Consider the following 18,398-nt stretch of genomic DNA (forward strand, 5'->3'; position numbering starts at 1 on the left):
TAGCACCTCAAAAACTGTGGCAAAGGTATGGCAATCAGGGTTTTATTGGCCAACTATGTATCGAGATGTTCGGGAATATGTTAAAAGTTGTGATGCATGCCAAAGAACTGAAAATATATCTCGAAAGAATGAAATGCCCCTAACTACCTTCTTAGAAGTTGAATTATTTGATATATGGGGTATAGACTTTATGGGACCATTTCCAAGCTCTTTTAATAATAAGTACATCTTAGTAGCAGTGGATTATGTTTCTAAATGGGTAGAAGCAATCGCTTCACCTACTAATGACTCTAAGGTTGTACTCCGATTCCTTAAAAAGAATATTTTTTGTAGATTTGGTATACCTAAGGCCATAATAAGTGATGAAGGAAAACATTTTTGTAACAAACAACTGGATTCCTTATTGTTTAAATATGGTTGTAGGCACAAGACATCACTCCCGTACCATCCTCAGGCCAATGGACAAGCAGAGCTAGCTAATCGTGAGATAAAACTCATTTTGGAGAAAACCGTGAATAAATCACGCAAGGATTGGGCTACAAAGCTAGATGACACACTATGGGCTTACCGAACGGCATTTAAGACTCCTTTAGGGATGTCGCCGTATCGTTTAGTCTATGGAAAAGCTTGTCACTTACCTGTAGAGATTGAACATAAAGCTTATTGGGCTATTAAAGCAATTAATATAGATTTTAATCTTGCAGGTGGAAGGAGATTACTTGAGCTGAGTGAATTGGAGGAACACCGGTTACATGCATATGAAAATGCCAAAATTTACAAAGAAAAGATCAAATATTGGCATGACAAGCACATTATTCCTAAACAATTTCAGGTAGGGCAAAAAGTGCTTTTATTCAATTCACGCCTGAGGTTATTTCCAGGAAAATTAAAGTCAAGGTGGTCTGGACCTTTTGAAGTCACTCAAGTATTTCCCTATGGAGCGGTTGAATTGGCAAATTCAAGAAATGAAAGGTTTAAGGTCAATGGACAACGAGTGAAACCCTACTTGGCAGGTGAAATCGTACCCAAAGGACTCATATGTCTTTTGGGCGACTCTTCTTCAAATTAAGAAACTGAATGTGTGAGTCGAGCCAACGACTATAAATAAAAGCGCTAATTGAGAGGCAACCCAATGTTTATGTTATATGTGTTAAATTGGTGTGATTTTGTGGTTTGAATAAGTGTTTTAGTTAATTTGTTGTTTTTGTGTGATAGGGTTGGCAAATGGAAGCAAGAATGACCATTTGAGGTGAAAAGGGCAAACTTTGATCAAGCAACTCAACCCCTCGATTTGCATTAAAGGTGTTTTTGATTCATTATAAAGGGGTAAAATGCATGTTTTTAATGTTTTACATTTGTTCCAGTCATTAAAATTGGCAAACAAATGATCTATGGTGCATTTTGAGTCATTGGGGTACCTTTTGTAATTTTTCAAAAGTTGAAATTCTGCTAAAAATCGAAGCAGAAAACGCGTTTTCAAAGAAAACGCGACTACAAGTCGCGTTTCTCAGAATCGCGTTTTCAATTCTGCAACTGCAGAAAAGAAAACGCGCCTTCAAAACGCGATCCAAAGTCGCGTTTTAATGGAAATCGCGTTTTCAAGCCTGGATCAAGGCTCAAAAACGCGACTTCTGAAACGCGACTCTAAGTCGCGTATTCAAACACAGTCGCGTTTTAAGTGCTGCAAGATTTGGGAAGAAAACGCGATTTCAGAAACGCGAGTTGAAGGCGCGTTTTGAGTCGCGTTTTGTGTGTCTGAATATAGCCTTCAGAAACGCGATTTCAGCTTCATTTCTTCCTCTCTTTTTAATTTTTCAGGCGCGTTTTTCTTCTTCTCTTCTACCCACCTCACAAATCTTCATTTTTACTCCATAATCTTGCTAGAAATCATCACCCCAACACCTTTTGAGCTTCATACAACCTTTTTAACCGATTAAAATTCAAGAAAAACACTTAAAATCAGGTTTTTGAAGCATTGAAGGTTAGGGTTCTTAAACTCCAATTTCTTCAATTGGAGGTCAATTGGAGGTTGTTTCATAGGGCTTTTTGCATTTTTAGCATCACCAAACATCCTTCTACGTGACTGAGGTAAGTTTCTTCATCAAATCTTTTGATTTTAGAAGTTCATATTTTTTATCCTGAGCTATCTGACATCTTTTAATTTCGAAAATTTGATGAGGTTCATGGCTATTTTTGATTTTATTCATGATTATTATGATTGTTTAAGCATGTTTAAATGTTTAAATGTAGCAATTTATTGGTTTTCAAGTACTTTAAAATTCACAATTGCTATATTTAGATGAAATTGGAAAAAAGAACTAGGATGTTTTCGAGCCATTGGTGATGTTAAATTATGGTTAAAAATGGTTAGTTGATGATGTTTAAGCATGTGCATTGTGTATAGTGAGTAATTTGGTTGATTTGGTGAGTTAGTTAGTTTAATTTTTGCCTAAACATGATTATAGCTAAAAGCATATTATTATTGTTAATTCTAAATAGTTATAATCATAATTGCTCCTATTTTCACTAATTGAATTATAATTGATACATATCTTGTGTAATTTGGTGATTTTGGGCAACTTTAGGCAGAAAATATGTCTTGTACGATCATTGAATGATTAGAACTTGAGCAATTGTATTTGAGGTTATTTGGATTAATGCTGAACTTTTGTTGCCAAAAAAATGAGTTGTAGTACATGTGAATAATTGAAATATTTTTTAGGTACTATGCCAAGAAGAAGAAGAGCGGTACTTTCATCCTCTAGTAGTGAGGAGAGGGAGGTTAATGAAGAGATGGAGGTGACTGAAGAGGAGAATTCACCTTCTCCTCCACCAATTAACCGTCGACCTGGTGAGGGCACCTCCCGTGGAGCGGGAAGATCGGTATTTGACAGTGCTAGGTTCAACACTCGCAGGAATCAGGAGTGGCATGAGGCGCGTGCTAATTTGGAGTTTTTATTTGAGATGCACGTCAATCCACCAGTTGAGATGATGTACAACATCTCAGAAGCTTTTGCTCAGCTAGGATGGGCTCCGATTCTCACCCTTCCAAACCATTACTACCCAGACCTGGTGCGCGAGTTTTACGCCAACATTGAAAGTAAGGCGCGCCATAGTGGAGAAATAATTGAGTCCTGGGTGCGTGGAAGACGAATCACCTTGTCACGGCAAGATTTGGCTGTTATTTTGGGGTGTATGGATGACGGACGTCCAGTAGACTTGAAGAAGGAGTTTGTTCCCCCGAATAGGAGGTGGGATCCATCATTGGCCATGGCCAGATTTGGTCTCGAGTACCAGCCTTTTCGCTCTACAAGAAAGGAGACCATTTTGGCGAATGTCTTCGAACCTCGTCATCGGCTTATCATTTACATGATGGCTCACAATGTCATCCCAAAGAAGACGGGGCACACGGAGGTTCGCAAGAGCGATATTTACTTCCTTGATTACATGTTCCACAACCGAACTTCCCCGTATGCTCGAATTTCATTGCCGAACATCATCATCAGCCACATTAGGTCTACGGCGAGGCGTAAGATAACTTCTTTCAAACTTTCATTTCCTCGTCTACTGACTTTAATCTTCCCCCGTTTTGAAGTTCCCTTGGAAGGCATGCGGCGGGAGTATGTTCCACCACGTGCTGAGATGACTATCACTACTCTTCGCCGCCTTGGTATTGGCACGGGAGACATTCCACGCCCTGTTCAGGAGCGGAGACAAAAGGCTAGACATGGTCGCGATGGAGCTGGACCATCTACTGCAGCACCACCTCCTCCTCCGCCACAGACCAACTGGCAGCGGCTTTTCGGTCGCTTGGACGACATCGACCATCATTTAGCCAGAATGGATACTCGCCTGGACCGAATTGAAGATCATTTAGGCACACGCCCACCTCCCATCGATGATGATGAAGATGACGATGAAGAGGATGATTGAGGCTGCCCTTTGGCTGGCTTTTCTTTTGTTTGCTTGTTATTTTTATCTTTTGTTTGAAAAATGTTAACTTACATTCCTTATTTTGAATATTGGAACTTGTGGCAGTAACTAGTAGATCGTTGACTGTGGATGGTTGAGCGGTCGATGACTCATGATTCAAGGCTTCACTGGACTGCAGTCATCTCACTTGGGGAGTCACTTGTTCCTTTCTTTTGTTTCTTTTCTTTTCTTTCCCTACACATTGAGGACAATGTGTATTCTAAGTGTGGGGGAAGAAATGTGTGGTACTTGTGATTTTAGTTGTGTTTGATATAATTCTTGTGCTTAAATGGTGTTTCTTGTGGTTGCTGGCAGGGAGTTTTAGTCCACTTTTAAGGGGAGACTCTGTCAAAATTTTTCCAAAACCTTATACATATATATGTTATTAACTATAATAAATAAATAAAATTTTGTCACTTATCCTTTTGAAATAAATATATGCAGTTTTGATACTTCTTTTCTCATGAAAATTGGGAATGATTTTTATGTGATTATAATTTTTACATCTATAGGAAAGTATATCTAGTAAAGTGGAGAAAATTATGCCTATATTTTGTATATTTGATGAAAATTCTTCTTTTTATCTAATTTTATAAGATAAGAAATTAATATGGTTAATAAGTGTCATACTCTTCTCATGATTACTCTTAGAGGGAATTTTATTTTATATATATCCGAAGTTGAAGGATCCGGGGAGTTTTTCTATACCTTGCACCATAGGTAACGTTGATTTTTCTAAGGCATTGTGTGATCTTGGTGCTAGTGTATCATTAATACCTTTAACGGTGGCTAGACAATTGGGTTTGCATGAGCTTAAACGCACTAATATCACTTTGCAACTAGCGGATCGGTCTATTAGATATCCATTGGGAGTGTTGGAGAATGTATTGATAAAAGTTCAAAAATTTATCATTCCAGTGGATTTTGTGGTATTAGATATGGAAGAAGATATATCTATGCCAATTATTCTAGGTAGACCATTTCTAGCTACTGCAGGTACTATTATTGATGTCAAAAATGGCAAGCTTAAGTTTCAAGTAGGTGAAGAAGAGGTAGAATTTAATTTGAATGAAATGGAAAAATACCCGTCTTTTACCGATCATGCTTATTCTATTGGCACAATTGATAAACTAACCCAAGAGATGAGTCAAGCCAACTTTGACTTAGATCCTCTTGAGTATTGTTTAAGGAGTTTAGGTAAGCAAGAAGATGTTTGTGAAGAAATTGAAGAATTGGCCAAGTACTTGGATTTTCAAGCACCTTATAAAAGGGGTAATTTGTATGAAAGTCTTGGCAAAGGAAAAGGGTTTTCACAATCTTCAGAAATTGAACCTCCAAAGTTAGAGCTCAAGCCACTTCCGACTCATCTAAGGTATGAATTTCTTGGAGAAAATAAAACTTTACCTGTAATTGTTAGTGCTGACCTTGATGATGAACAATGTGCAAAGTTGTTAAGAGTTCTAAGAAGGCATAAGAAGGCAATTGGATGGACAATTTCAGACATTAAAGGTATAAGTCCTTCTATATGCATGCATCGAATTTTATTGGAGGACAATTGCAAACCAGTGGTGGAAACACAAAGAAGACTCAATCCAAACATGAAAGAGGTGGTAAGAAATGAAATTCTTAAATGGCTTGACGCAGGTATAGTTTTTCCTATCTCCGATAGTGTTTGGATTAGTCTAATTCATGTGGTACCAAAGAAAGGTGGAATGACTACAATCGTGGGTAAAAATGATGAATTAATTCCATCTAGACTTGTGGTAGGGTGGAGAGTGTGTATTGATTATCGTAAGTTAAATACGGTAACAAGAAAAGATCATTTTCCCTTACCATTTCTTGATCAATTATTGGAGCGAATAGCTGGATATGAATTTTACTGTTTTCTTGATGGTTTTTCAGGATATAATCAAATAGCTATAGCTCCAGAGGATCAAGAGAAGACCACATTTACATGTCCTTATGGCATTTTTGCCTTTAGAAGAATGCCATTTGGGTTATGCAATGCTCCCGCAACTTTTCAACGATGCATGATGGCGATTTTTTCTGATTATATTGAGAAAATTATGGAGATATTTATGGATGATTTTTCTGTGTATGGTTCATCTTTTGATCAGTGTCTTCATAATTTGGAATTGATTTTGCAGAGATGCGAGGAAACAAATCTTGTACTGAATTGGGAGAAATGTCATTTTATGGTAAAAGAAGGAATTGTCTTAGGACACAAGATTTCCTCCAAGGGAATTGAGGTGGATCAAGCCAAAATAGAAGTCATCGAAAAATTGCCACCCCCAAGCAATGTCAAGGGGATAAGGAGTTTTTTAGGACATGCTGGCTTTTATAGACGTTTTATTAAAGATTTTTCTAAAATAGTAAAGCCATTATGTGATTTATTATGTAAAGATTCTCCTTTTCAATTTGATGACAATTGTTTGGTTGCATTTGAAAGGTTGAAGAAGGAATTGATTTCAGCCCCAATTATAACTTCGCCCGATTGGTCACTACCATTTGAATTGATGTGTGATGCAAGTGATTATGCGGTTGGAGCAGTTTTGGGACAAAAGAAAGAAGGACGGTTGCACGTCATTTACTATGCTAGCAAGTTGCTAAACGAGGCACAACTCAATTACGCAACTACAGAAAAAGAGCTATTGGCAGTGATATTTGCTTTGGATAAATTTAGATCTTATTTAGTAGGATCTAAAGTTATTATATATACGGACCATGCGGCTCTTAAATATTTGTTACGTAAAAAAGATGCAAAACCAAGACTAATTCGGTGGATTCTTTTATTGCAGGAATTTGATGTGGAGATAAAAGACAAAAAGGGATCGGAGAATTTAGTTGCAGATCATCTATCACGTTTGGAATATATCCCAGTCAAAGATCAAGTTCCGATCCAAGAGAATTTTCCGGATGAGTTTGTCCTAGCACTTAGCAACTCTCCATGGTATGCAGATTTCGCTAATTATTTGGTAAGTGGGGAAATTCAAAAAGGGCTTAATTATCATCAAAGGAAGAAATTTTTGCATGATGTGAAGAGTTACTTTTGGGAGGAACCATTGCTGTACAAACATTGTGCCGATGGTATGGTACGAAGATGTATTCCAGAAAATGAGGTACGTAATATTTTATATCATTGTCATAATCTTGAAACAGGTGGTCATTTTAGCACTTCAAAGACTGCAGCAAAGGTATGGCAATCAGGGTTTTATTGGCCAACCATGTATCGAGACGTTCGGGAATATGTTAAAAATTGTGATGCATGCCAAAGAACTGGAAATATATCTCGAAAGAATGAAATGCCCCTAACTACCTTTTTAGAAGTTGAATTATTTGATATATGGGGTATAGACTTTATGGGACCATTTCCAAGTTCTTTTAATAATAAGTACATCTTAGTAGCAGTGGATTATGTTTCTAAATGGGTAGAAGCAGTCGCTTCACCCACTAATGACTCTAAGGTTGTACTTAGGTTTCTTAAAAAGAACATTTTTTGCAGGTTTGGTATACCTAAGGCCATAATAAGTGATGAAGGAAAACATTTTTGTAACAAACAACTGGATTCCTTATTGTTTAAATATGGTTGTAGGCACAAGACATCACTCCCGTACCATCCTCAAGCCAATGGACAAGCGGAGCTAGCTAATCGTGAGATAAAGCTCATTTTGGAAAAAACTGTGAATAAATCACGCAAGGATTGGGCTACAAAGCTAGATGACACACTATGGGCTTACCGAACGGCATTTAAGACTCCTTTAGGGATGTCGCCGTATCGTTTAGTCTATGGAAAAGCTTGTCACTTACCTGTAGAGATTGAACATAAAGCTTATTGGGCTATTAAAGCAATTAATATAGATTTTAATCTTGCAGGTGGAAGGAGATTACTTGAGCTGAGTGAATTGGAGGAACACCGGTTACATGCATATGAAAATGCCAAAATTTACAAAGAAAAGATCAAATATTGGCATGATAAGCACATTATTCCTAAACAATTTCAGGTAGGGCAAAAAGTGCTTTTATTCAATTCACGCCTGAGGTTATTTCCAGGAAAATTAAAGTCAAGGTGGTCTGGACCTTTTGAAGTCACTCAAGTATTTCCCTATGGAGCGGTTGAATTGGCAAATTCAAGAAATGAAAGGTTTAAGGTCAATGGACAACGAGTGAAACCCTACTTGGCAGGTGAAATCGTACCCAAAGGACTCATATGTCTTTTGGGCGACTCTTCTTCAAATTAAGAAACTGAATGTGTGAGTCGAGCCAACGACTATAAATAAAAGCGCTAATTGGGAGGCAACCCAATGTTTATGTTATATGTGTTAAATTGGTGTGATTTTGTGGTTTGAATAAGTGTTTTAGTTAATTTGTTGTTTTTGGGTGATAGGGTTGGCAAATGGAAGCAAGAATGACCATTTGAGGTGAAAAGGGCAAACTTTGATCAAGCAACTCAACCCCTCGATTTGCATTAAAGGTGTTTTTGATTCATTATAAAGGGGTAAAATGCATGTTTTTAATGTTTTACATTTGTTCCAGTCATTAAAATTGGCAAACAAATGATCTATGGTGCATTTTGAGTCATTGGGGTACCTTTTGTAATTTTTCAAAAGTTAAAATTCTGCTAAAAATCGAAGCAGAAAACGCGTTTTCAAAGAAAACGCGACTACAAGTCGCGTTTCTCAGAATCGCGTTTTCAATTCTGCAACTGCAGAAAAGAAAACGCGCCTTAAAAACGCGACCCAAAGTCGCGTTTTAATGGAAGTCGCGTTTTCAAGCCTGGATCAAGACTCAAACACGCGACTTCAGAAACGCGACTCGAAGTCGCGTTTTCCATCACAGTCGCGTTTTCAGTCCTGCAAGATTTGTGCAGGAAACGCGACTTCAAAAACGCGAGTTGAAGGCGCGTTTTTAGTCGCGTTTTCTGTGTCTGAATATAACCCTCAGAAACGCGATTTCAGCTTCAAATTTTTTTCCTCTCTTCTCAATTTTTCCAGCCGCATTTTTCTTCTTCTCTTCTACCCAACTCACAAATCTTCATTTTTACTCCATAATCTTGCTAGAAATCATCACCCCAACACCTTTTGAGCTTCATATAACCTTTTTAACCGATTAAAATCCAAGAAAAACACCTAAAATCAGGTTTTTGAGGGATTGAAGGTTAGGGTTCTTAAACTCTAATTTCTTCAATTGGAGGTCAATTGGAGGTTGTTTCATAGGGCTTTTTGCATTTTTAGCATCACCAAACATCCTTCTACGTGATTGAGGTAAGTTTCTTCATCAAATCTTTTGATTTTAGAAGTTCATATTTTTTATCCTGAGCTATCTGACATCTTTTAATTTCGAAAATTTGATGAGGTTCATGGTTATTTTTGATTTTATTCATGATTATTATGATTGTTTAAGCATGTTTAAATGTTTAAATGTAGCAATTTATTGGTTTTCAAGTACTTTAAAATTCACAATTGCTATATTTAGATGAAATTGGAAAAAGGAACTAGGATGTTTTTGAGCCATTGGTGATGTTAAATTATGGTTAAAAAGGGTTAGTTGATGATGTTCAAGCATGTGCATTGTGTATAGTGAGTAATTTGGTTGATTTGGTGAGTTAGTTAGTTTAATTTTTGCCTAAACATGAGTATAGCTAAAAGCATATTATTATTGTTAATTCTAAATAGTTATAATCATAATTGCTCCTATTTTCACTAATTGAATTATAATTGATACATATCTTGTGTAATTTGGTGATTTTGGGCAACTTTAGGCAGAAAATATGTCTTGTACGATCATTGAATGATTAGAACTTGAGCAATTGTATTTGAGGTTATTTGGATTAATGCTGAACTTTTGTTGCCAAAAAAAAAATTGAGTTGTAGTACATGTGAATAATTGAAATATTTTTTAGGTACTATGCCAAGAGGAAGAAGAGCGGTACTTTCATCCTCTAGTAGTGAGGAGAGGGAGGTTAATGAAGAGATGGAGGTGACTGAAGAGGAGAATTCACCTTCTCCTCCACCAATTAACCGTCGACCTGGTGAGGGCACCTCCCGTGGAGCGGGAAGATCGGTATTTGACAGTGCTAGGTTCAACACTCGCAGGAATCAGGAGTGGCATGAGGCGCGTGCTAATTTGGAGTTTTTGTTTGAGATGCACGTCAGTCCACCAGTTGAGATGATGTACAACATCTCAGAAGCTTTTGCTCAGCTAGGATGGGCTCCGATTCTCACCCTTCCAAACCATTACTACCCAGACCTGGTGCGCGAGTTTTACGCCAACATTGAAAGTAAGGCGCGCCATAGTGGAGAAATAATTGAGTCCTGGGTGCGTGGAAGACGAATCACCTTGTCACGGCAAGATTTGGCTGCTATTTTGGGGTGTATGGATGACGGACGTCCAGTAGACTTGAAGAAGGAGTTTGTTCCCCCGAATAGGAGGTGGGATCCATCATTGGCCATGGCTAGGTTTGGTCTCGAGTACCAACCTTTTCGCTCTACCAGAAAGGAGACTATATTGGCAAATGTATTCGAACCTCGTCATCGGCTTATCATTTACATGATGGCTCACAATGTCATCCCAAAGAAGACGGGGCACACGGAGGTTCGCAAGAGCGATATTTACTTCCTTGATTACATGTTCCACAACCGAACTTCCCCGTATGCTCGAATTTCATTGCCGAACATCATCATCAGCCACATTAGGTCTACGGCGAGGCGTAAGACAACTTCTTTCAAACTTTCATTTCCTCGTCTACTGACTTTAATCTTCCCCCGTTTTGAAGTTCCCTTGGAAGGCATGCGGCGGGAGTATGTTCCACCACGTGCTGAGATGACTATCACTACTCTTCGCCGCCTTGGTATTGGCACGGGAGACATTCCACGCCCTGTTCAGGAGCGGAGACAAAAGGCTAGACATGGTCGCGATGGAGCTGGACCATCTACTGCAGCACCACCTCCTCCTCCGCCACAGACCAACTGGCAGCGGCTTTTCGGTCGCTTGGACGACATCGACCATCATTTAGCCAGAATGGATACTCGCCTGGACCGAATTGAAGATCATTTAGGCACACGCCCACCTCCCATCGATGATGATGAAGATGACGATGAAGAGGATGATTGAGGCTGCCCTTTGGCTGGCTTTTCTTTTGTTTGCTTGTTATTTTTATCTTTTGTTTGAAAAATGTTAACTTACATTCCTTATTTTGAATATTGGAACTTGTGGCAGTAACTAGTAGATCGTTGACTGTGGATGGTTGAGCGGTCGATGACTCATGATTCAAGGCTTCACTGGACTGCAGTCATCTCACTTGGGGAGTCACTTGTTCCTTTCTTTTGTTTCTTTTCTTTTCTTTCCCTACACATTGAGGACAATGTGTATTCTAAGTGTGGGGGAAGAAATGTGTGGTACTTGTGATTTTAGTTGTGTTTGATATAATTCTTGTGCTTAAATGGTGTTTCTTGTGGTTGCTGGCAGGGAGATTTAGTCCACTTTTAAGGGGAGACTCTGTCAAAATTTTTCCAAAACCTTATACATATATATGTTATTAACTATAATAAATAAATAAAATTTTGTCACTTATCCTTTTGAAATAAATATATGCGGTTTTGATACTTCTTTTCTCATGAAATTTGGAAATGATTTTTATGTGATTATAATTTTTACATCTATAGGAAAGTATATCTAGTAAAGTGGAGAAAATTATGCCTACATTTTGTATATTTGATGAAAATTCTTCTTTTTATCTAATTTTATAAGATAAGAAATTAATATGGTTAATAAGTGTCATACTCTTCTCATGATTACTCTTAGAGGGAATTTTATTATATATTGTTAAAGAAAAAAAAAATGGTTATTCTACTCCAATGATTCTCGTACCGAGTAACCGGGGGTTGGCATCTACAAATGTCGACATTCGCGTAAAAAGGTACTTGAATTAAGAGTATGCAAAGCAACTTGAGTATGTGAAATGTTGAGTAACCGGGGATCTGCATCTAAAAATGTTGATCTTCGCGTCAAAAGGCATTTTTCACAACTTAAGTAATATTTAATCCTTAAAATATATATATATATATATATATATATATAAAAGTAAATTAAATCCCTCTTTAAGAAAAATAAGAAGTTGATCATGAGATTAGTTAGCATCTTTATTGACTATAGGAGTTGCTTGCTTGCGAAATTGGATAAAAATAAGAAGTTGAGTTGAATTGGTAAAATTATGGTATACTTGGCTCTTCTTTGCTTGATATTATGAGTACTTGAACTTAATGGAAAGATCACATAAGGGTTATTTACCTTGATTCAAGGAAATGGAGTTGAAATACTACATATGTTTATTTTCAATTTTTGGATCATTGATGGTTGGAATTTTATATTGCTTGAGGACAAGCAATGATTCAAGTGTGGGGGTATTTGATAAGAGTTTATTTTACGTATTTTTAAGTGCATTTTATTAGTTAATTTTGAGTTGATTATTTAGTTTTATAATTAAAATAAAGAGGTTTTTGGTAAAATTATATATTTTTGGTAAAAGTGGATAATATTGCATTTCTATTGATTTTAATGGTAAAAACTTCATTTTTATGCAGGAATGATGATTCAATCACCAAAGGATGTCAAATGAGGTAAAAAATAGAGATTTGGTGATAAATTCAAGTGGCAACAAGAAGAATGAAGTGAAAAACGTTCAAGTGAGGAAATGCAATACAAGTCAGTTTTGACACTCTTCAGTATTTCGATCATATCTCAGGCTACAAAGCTCCGATTTGGATGATTCTTGAAGCATTGGAAAGCTAACTCAAAGGGCTACAACTTTTGTGTTTTGCACAAAAGCTAGTTCGGCCTTTATGATAGAGAAAATCGCAGATGAAGTAAGGCCAAAGTGAATACGCGAGTACACAAAACGTGACTTGTAACCGCGTTTTGTGTAGGCGCGTTTTATAGCCGAAATTCTGCAATTTGACTCAGCCAATTCTCTTGTGTTCATACCACTTTCCAGCTATAAGATGCAAGGGAATTCGGTGCACATGCTTCAGAAGACAAAAGGGCAAGAAAAGTGGCTTATTTTCAAGTCAAAAATATTGGTTTTTGACTATGCTAACAAAGTGGAGATTTGGGAATCAAAGGATAGAATTTGACTTGGAAAAATGGAGCATTTGAGTGTTTTTTTATGCAGAGATATGGGGAGAGATCGGAGAACCATTCGTAGCTTAGCTTCTTACAGAAAAACATAGTCTCTCTAGCTAGGTACTTGCAAGGGGCAATTGAGGTTTCATCTTGTAATCATCCAAGTTCAAGACAAAGGAGATTTTTGGAAGGCTTTACCATATCTTGGCTAAGACTTTCTTTATTCCTCTTGTATTTGTAATTCATGATGATTTACATTAATGAAGTTATGAGTGTTTCATCATTCATGAGTAGCTAATTTCCTTTATCTAGGGAGTAGATGAAGCTTATGGCCAAATGATATGAAGTGATTGTGATTTATGCTTGTTATGTCTTGTATTAACTTATCTACTTGTGTATGTTGGATTACTTGTTGTTGCTTGATCACCAATAGTAGGTTTATAGTTGTTTTTACTCATTGAGAAATGGTAAAAATAATGGAATGACACAAGTAGAACTTGAGTTGTATATTCATGAGAATAGAAATACATTCAAGTGGATGAAATCTGCATTTCATGTGTAAATAAGAACAGATTTAGTATTTACCAAGAGATTAGGAAAAACTAATCTGTTTTAACCCATTATTATCATGAGAATGTGAATTTGGTATTTCTGGAAATGAATCCTTGGTTAAACAAGAGCAGTAACAAGTGTTGAATTAATTCATTTTAGATCTTTTGAGTCATAAGTGGAATCTACATCCCTAGATCTTAATATTTAGTGAATTCTACTCCTATTGTGAAATTGCATTTATCTATTTAAGAATTTTTGTAGTTGAATTAAAATCTGAAGTTTCTGCTCAAATTAATTGTAAGTCTAAATAATAGAGTAAATTAGTATCTAATAATTGTTTTAATTGCTCCTCGTGGGATCGACCCGATACACATCTTGTACTACAATTGCGACCTGTATACTTGCAGTCCAACGGGTGTAAAATCGGAATTAAACTTGCATTGATAAAAAAATTCCCGTCACTAATAGACACTTTTATTTTTATTTTATTTTTTCAACTTTTGCATTTTTTTTCTAAAAAGGCCATTTCGTTGATATAATCCCACCAATTGTTTTTAACTAGACACATCCCCTATGCAAAAAAGAGAAATTAATCAAAATGTCTTGTTTTAAAAAATGGGTACCTTAACAAAAATTGGCCTTTTTTTTGGGTTAATGACAGGCGTCGAACCTGTGCAATAATAAATACCTGCTCAAATAAGGTACAAATTCTGTATATAGCGGTAAGCAGGGTCGAATCCACAGGGACTGGGGATAATTTAATTTCTTCTCAAGTTCCAGATATGGGGGGTTTTTGAAAATGAGAGTAACTAAATTACTTGGAATAAATTAAAATAAAATAAAATAACTACAACTCAAATAACTAATTATCACAATAAAAATAATAATGGACGAACTCTAGTCAAGAGACAACTTCGGAGATGGTTCACTTAATTCGATCACAGATGCAAGGATTATTCCAGTTACTATCTGATAAATTAGTTATAGTTGTCATACACGCGATAAACAACCAACTCTTCCTCAATTTGTCGATAGCCAAGGTACGACCGTTGACTATTTCTCTAATCAGGAAATAACCCTAGGTACGACCATAGAAGTTCAATTCCCTAATTGCATGAATAATTAGAAGAGCCTAATTCTAACCAATCAACACGCTACGAGGGTCTCTTTAAGTTAGCCTGCCTATCTCCCTGACACAAACCCAATCATGCCAGTTGCCACCAGTTTAAAATAATTAAACAATTACGGATTTAACTACCCTAATTGGCTTCAGGTTATTGAATTAATCTAGAATCCGAGCCCTGGATAATCGAATAATAAAATAACCATATGAACATAAAGCAGAAGATAGACGAATACCAGAAAATAATAGGAAATAAATAAAAACTAATTCGATCTCACAAATTTAGTAGAACCAAGTCCTCCATTGTTCCTCGACTAGATGAGAAACTTAGCCACGCCTCATGAGAAAATCTCCACGTAATTTAATTGAGGTCCAGGCCATAAGAGAAACCAAGAAAGAATAAAACTAAACTATGCTAAAAACTAAGCTAAAACTATTGATAAAAGCTTCTGTGTACGTTTGTTGCTCTTTTAAAGCCAAATGACTAATGCCTTCCCTATTCTCCGTGGTCCCCACACGAATTGAGAGTCCAATTCCATTTCACAAACCTCTGTACGTTTCTTTCCAAGAGTCCAAATGACTTATGCTTCTTATCCGTGGTCCCCGCCGAAATTGAGAGTCAAAGTACAAGAAGAAAGCCCCTTCAATTCCACTTTTCTCGTTTCCTCTTCATAAGAGGACTCTTAGTCGGCGCCGCTTCATCACCACAAGGAAAAGGGAGATCCGTTTCTTCTTAGCAATGTGGGCCAGGTTTGTATATCCACTGGAGGCTCTAGCGTGTAGAGGATTTTTCTCAATAAAATCTTCTTTTTAGCATTTCTTGCTCCAATCCCTGAAATTAAGTCCAAATACCAAATATAAGTAAATATTACTAATTAAAATAATATTTGGCAAGGACAAAGGGGAAATTAATAATAAAATAACCAACAATTAACACCCTATCAGTTAAATTAACATATTGCCTTTGTTATTCTTATTTATTTATTTAGGGTAAAAAACAAAAAAACCCCATGTGGTAAAGCTAATACACAGAAAAGCCCCCCATGATTTCAAAATATACAACACGACACCTTATACTTTGAAATAAATTGTAAAGGTGACGGAATCCGTTAAATTTAACGGAAATGGACGAAATGACCAAAATGCCCTGATATAATTAAGCAAAAGACAACTCAAAAAAATCATTTGTTTTATTCTCTAAATAAAGAGAATTGAGGGTTAAGGGGTAGAATATGTATATTTGATAAAAATTAGGTATAAAAAATTATTTTTAGGTTCCAATAAGTCATTTCCGTTAAGTTTAATGGATTCCGTCATCTTTACAATTTATTTCAAAGTATAAGGTGTCGTGTTGTATATTTTAAAACTATAGGGGGTTTTTCTGTGTATTAGACTTACCATGGGGGTTTTTTTATTTTTTACCCATTTATTTATTTATTTTTGGGGTGCAGACTATACTAGCTTCGACTTTGCACATGTTCTGAAGCATGAATGAAAAGCATCGGGACTAGGATTAATAACAGTAGACATCGTCTGCAGGACAATGTTTTGAGAATCGGATCGGACCGGCCGATTCGACCGATGGAACCACGAACCGGTCATGATACCGGTCCGATTCTATGTTACAGTTGAAATTGTCAAATAACCGCTTAAGACTGGTCAAAACTGTCAATCCCGGTAAACCAGGTTGAACCGCTAATTTTCAATTTTTTAGTTTTCCCTCAATATTTTTTTTAAGTTTTGCAAAATGCAGCTAGCAAGGATTAAACTCAAGACTTTTGTTATAGAAGACCAACATAGTAACCATTGCACCATCACATGCAATTAGTCTTTCTTTGTACCACATATATATATATATATATATATATATTAAATTTTCAACTTTCTTTCCTCTATTTTTCTTACAAAGTCTTATTCTCTCATAACTTTTTCTTTCTAATCTTCAACTCTCTCTCTCTTTCTCTCTTTCTCTCTCCTTCTCCTTTTTTCTTTTGTTACCCCCTTTTAATCAAACCTCTTTAGTTTTAATTTATTGATGTTTTCTTCTATCTTTTAATTTTATTTTTGTCTATTAAATTGAAAAAAATAAAAAATAATTGTTTTTCTTTAATCCTAAAAACTAATTATTAAATGCCACAACCACTCACTTTCATCTCATTTTTTGCTTCTTATCAAGTTTGCATCTCTATTTTTTATTCTCCTGATTTCTTCCAAACTCCAAACTTTTGTTTTTAAGTTGCAATCTCTAAATTCAAAAAACGTGAATTAAAATTTAAATTCACAATGTCTAATTCCCATAGACGTGAATTTTGTATAATTTCAAAATATTATGGTATTTTTGGGTTGGATTTAAGATTATTTTTTAGGTACATATAACTGAGATTGAGATGAAATTTATTTGTTTCAACTTATAATTTAAAAACTTTATTTTTGAAAATCCAAGTTCTTTAAAAATATTAAACTTTTCATCATATAAAGTTTTAAATTAGACCACTGCATGTCTTATTTTGTGCATATATATATTTATATAAATTATTTTTTAAAAAATTAATTGAACCAGGGTTGAATCGGTCTGACCGATTAAACTTTGATCCGAACACTTCGCCGATTCAATTAACGATTCGAGTTTTAAAACATTGCTGCAGACAACAATGTGCTTCCTTTTCTTGTCGCACAACTAAAAGTTATTGGCCTTTCTTTTTTATTTTGTAGACAGTTGACCGGAAGAGAACTTCGATTCGCCCGGCCAGCAAGCGGGCGGCATGCTTATCTTGTGTGACAACACATGTAACATGCTATGGTCTCAACGCCCGTACGAGGTAGTGATGAGTTTCATTCGCTCTAAACCCGGCCGCCCGTATTAGAGGGGAAGATTGGGACAGGCTTAATAATGCATCACATCTAAGTCGTCCTAAGTTTGCAAGCAACTAAAAGAATAGATGCTAGTGGTCAAATTGATATGAAATTGAACCGTACCTAAAGATGGAAGGAATGAAGGATGTCCTACACATCACATGGCACTGCATGAATTGTGCATGGCATCCACGTGCAAAAAAATTGACATTCCTTTTTTTTTTTGTTTGCCCGTTGGTCGAGAGAACGAATAATACAAAAGAAAAAAGCAATTTTGATCGTCAATATTTGACCTATGCGAAAAACTGATTCCCAATGCTTTGACCAAAAAATATGGTGCCCAAGTTACTGGTACAATCAATGGTGGCTAATGGTCAAAATTAAATTAGCGTCAACTTTGGATTTTTGAGCCCTAATGTCTAGAGTTCGTTTCAATATGGTGCTCTATGTTTCAAATAGATACAATTAGAATATACAGATAAAATAGAATATGAGTTAAACTGAATATAAACACAGATATGTTTTGAATAACCCAATAAACTAAAAGATAGAAAAGCGAATTAAAATTTGTTTTGATCATACAAATAGTCCAATAGTTAGAAACTTAAAAATTAGTATCTTTTTTCCGATAGATTACGTATTCTACTAATGATATCTTAACTTTTTATGCAAAAAATCTCTGAAAGCACTTCGTATTCATAGAGCAATTTCCTTTAGCCTAAAGAGTGCCATATTTCTTAAATTAATTTCAAATGATTCACGGTACACAAACAAATAAACA

The 18,398-nt window shown here is 36.0% G+C and overlaps 1 protein-coding gene across 1 annotated transcript in view; it reads left to right on the top strand.

Annotated features, from left to right (window-relative positions):
- Nucleotides 1-6,740, top strand: part of LOC113780676 — a gene marked incomplete at its 3' end in the record, with an annotated part of 44,103 nt that extends 37,363 nt beyond the window's left edge. Inside the window, exon 8 of the mRNA XM_027326457.1 lies at nt 5,863-6,740. Coding sequence (XP_027182258.1) covers nt 5,863-6,740 — 878 coding nt within the window. The remainder of the gene's footprint in view (nt 1-5,862) is intronic.
- Between the last annotated feature and the right edge of the window lie 11,658 nt (nt 6,741-18,398).

This window comes from Coffea eugenioides, chromosome 8 (assembly GCF_003713205.1).
Source record: "Coffea eugenioides isolate CCC68of chromosome 8, Ceug_1.0, whole genome shotgun sequence".
Taxonomy (NCBI): Eukaryota; Viridiplantae; Streptophyta; class Magnoliopsida; order Gentianales; family Rubiaceae; genus Coffea; species Coffea eugenioides.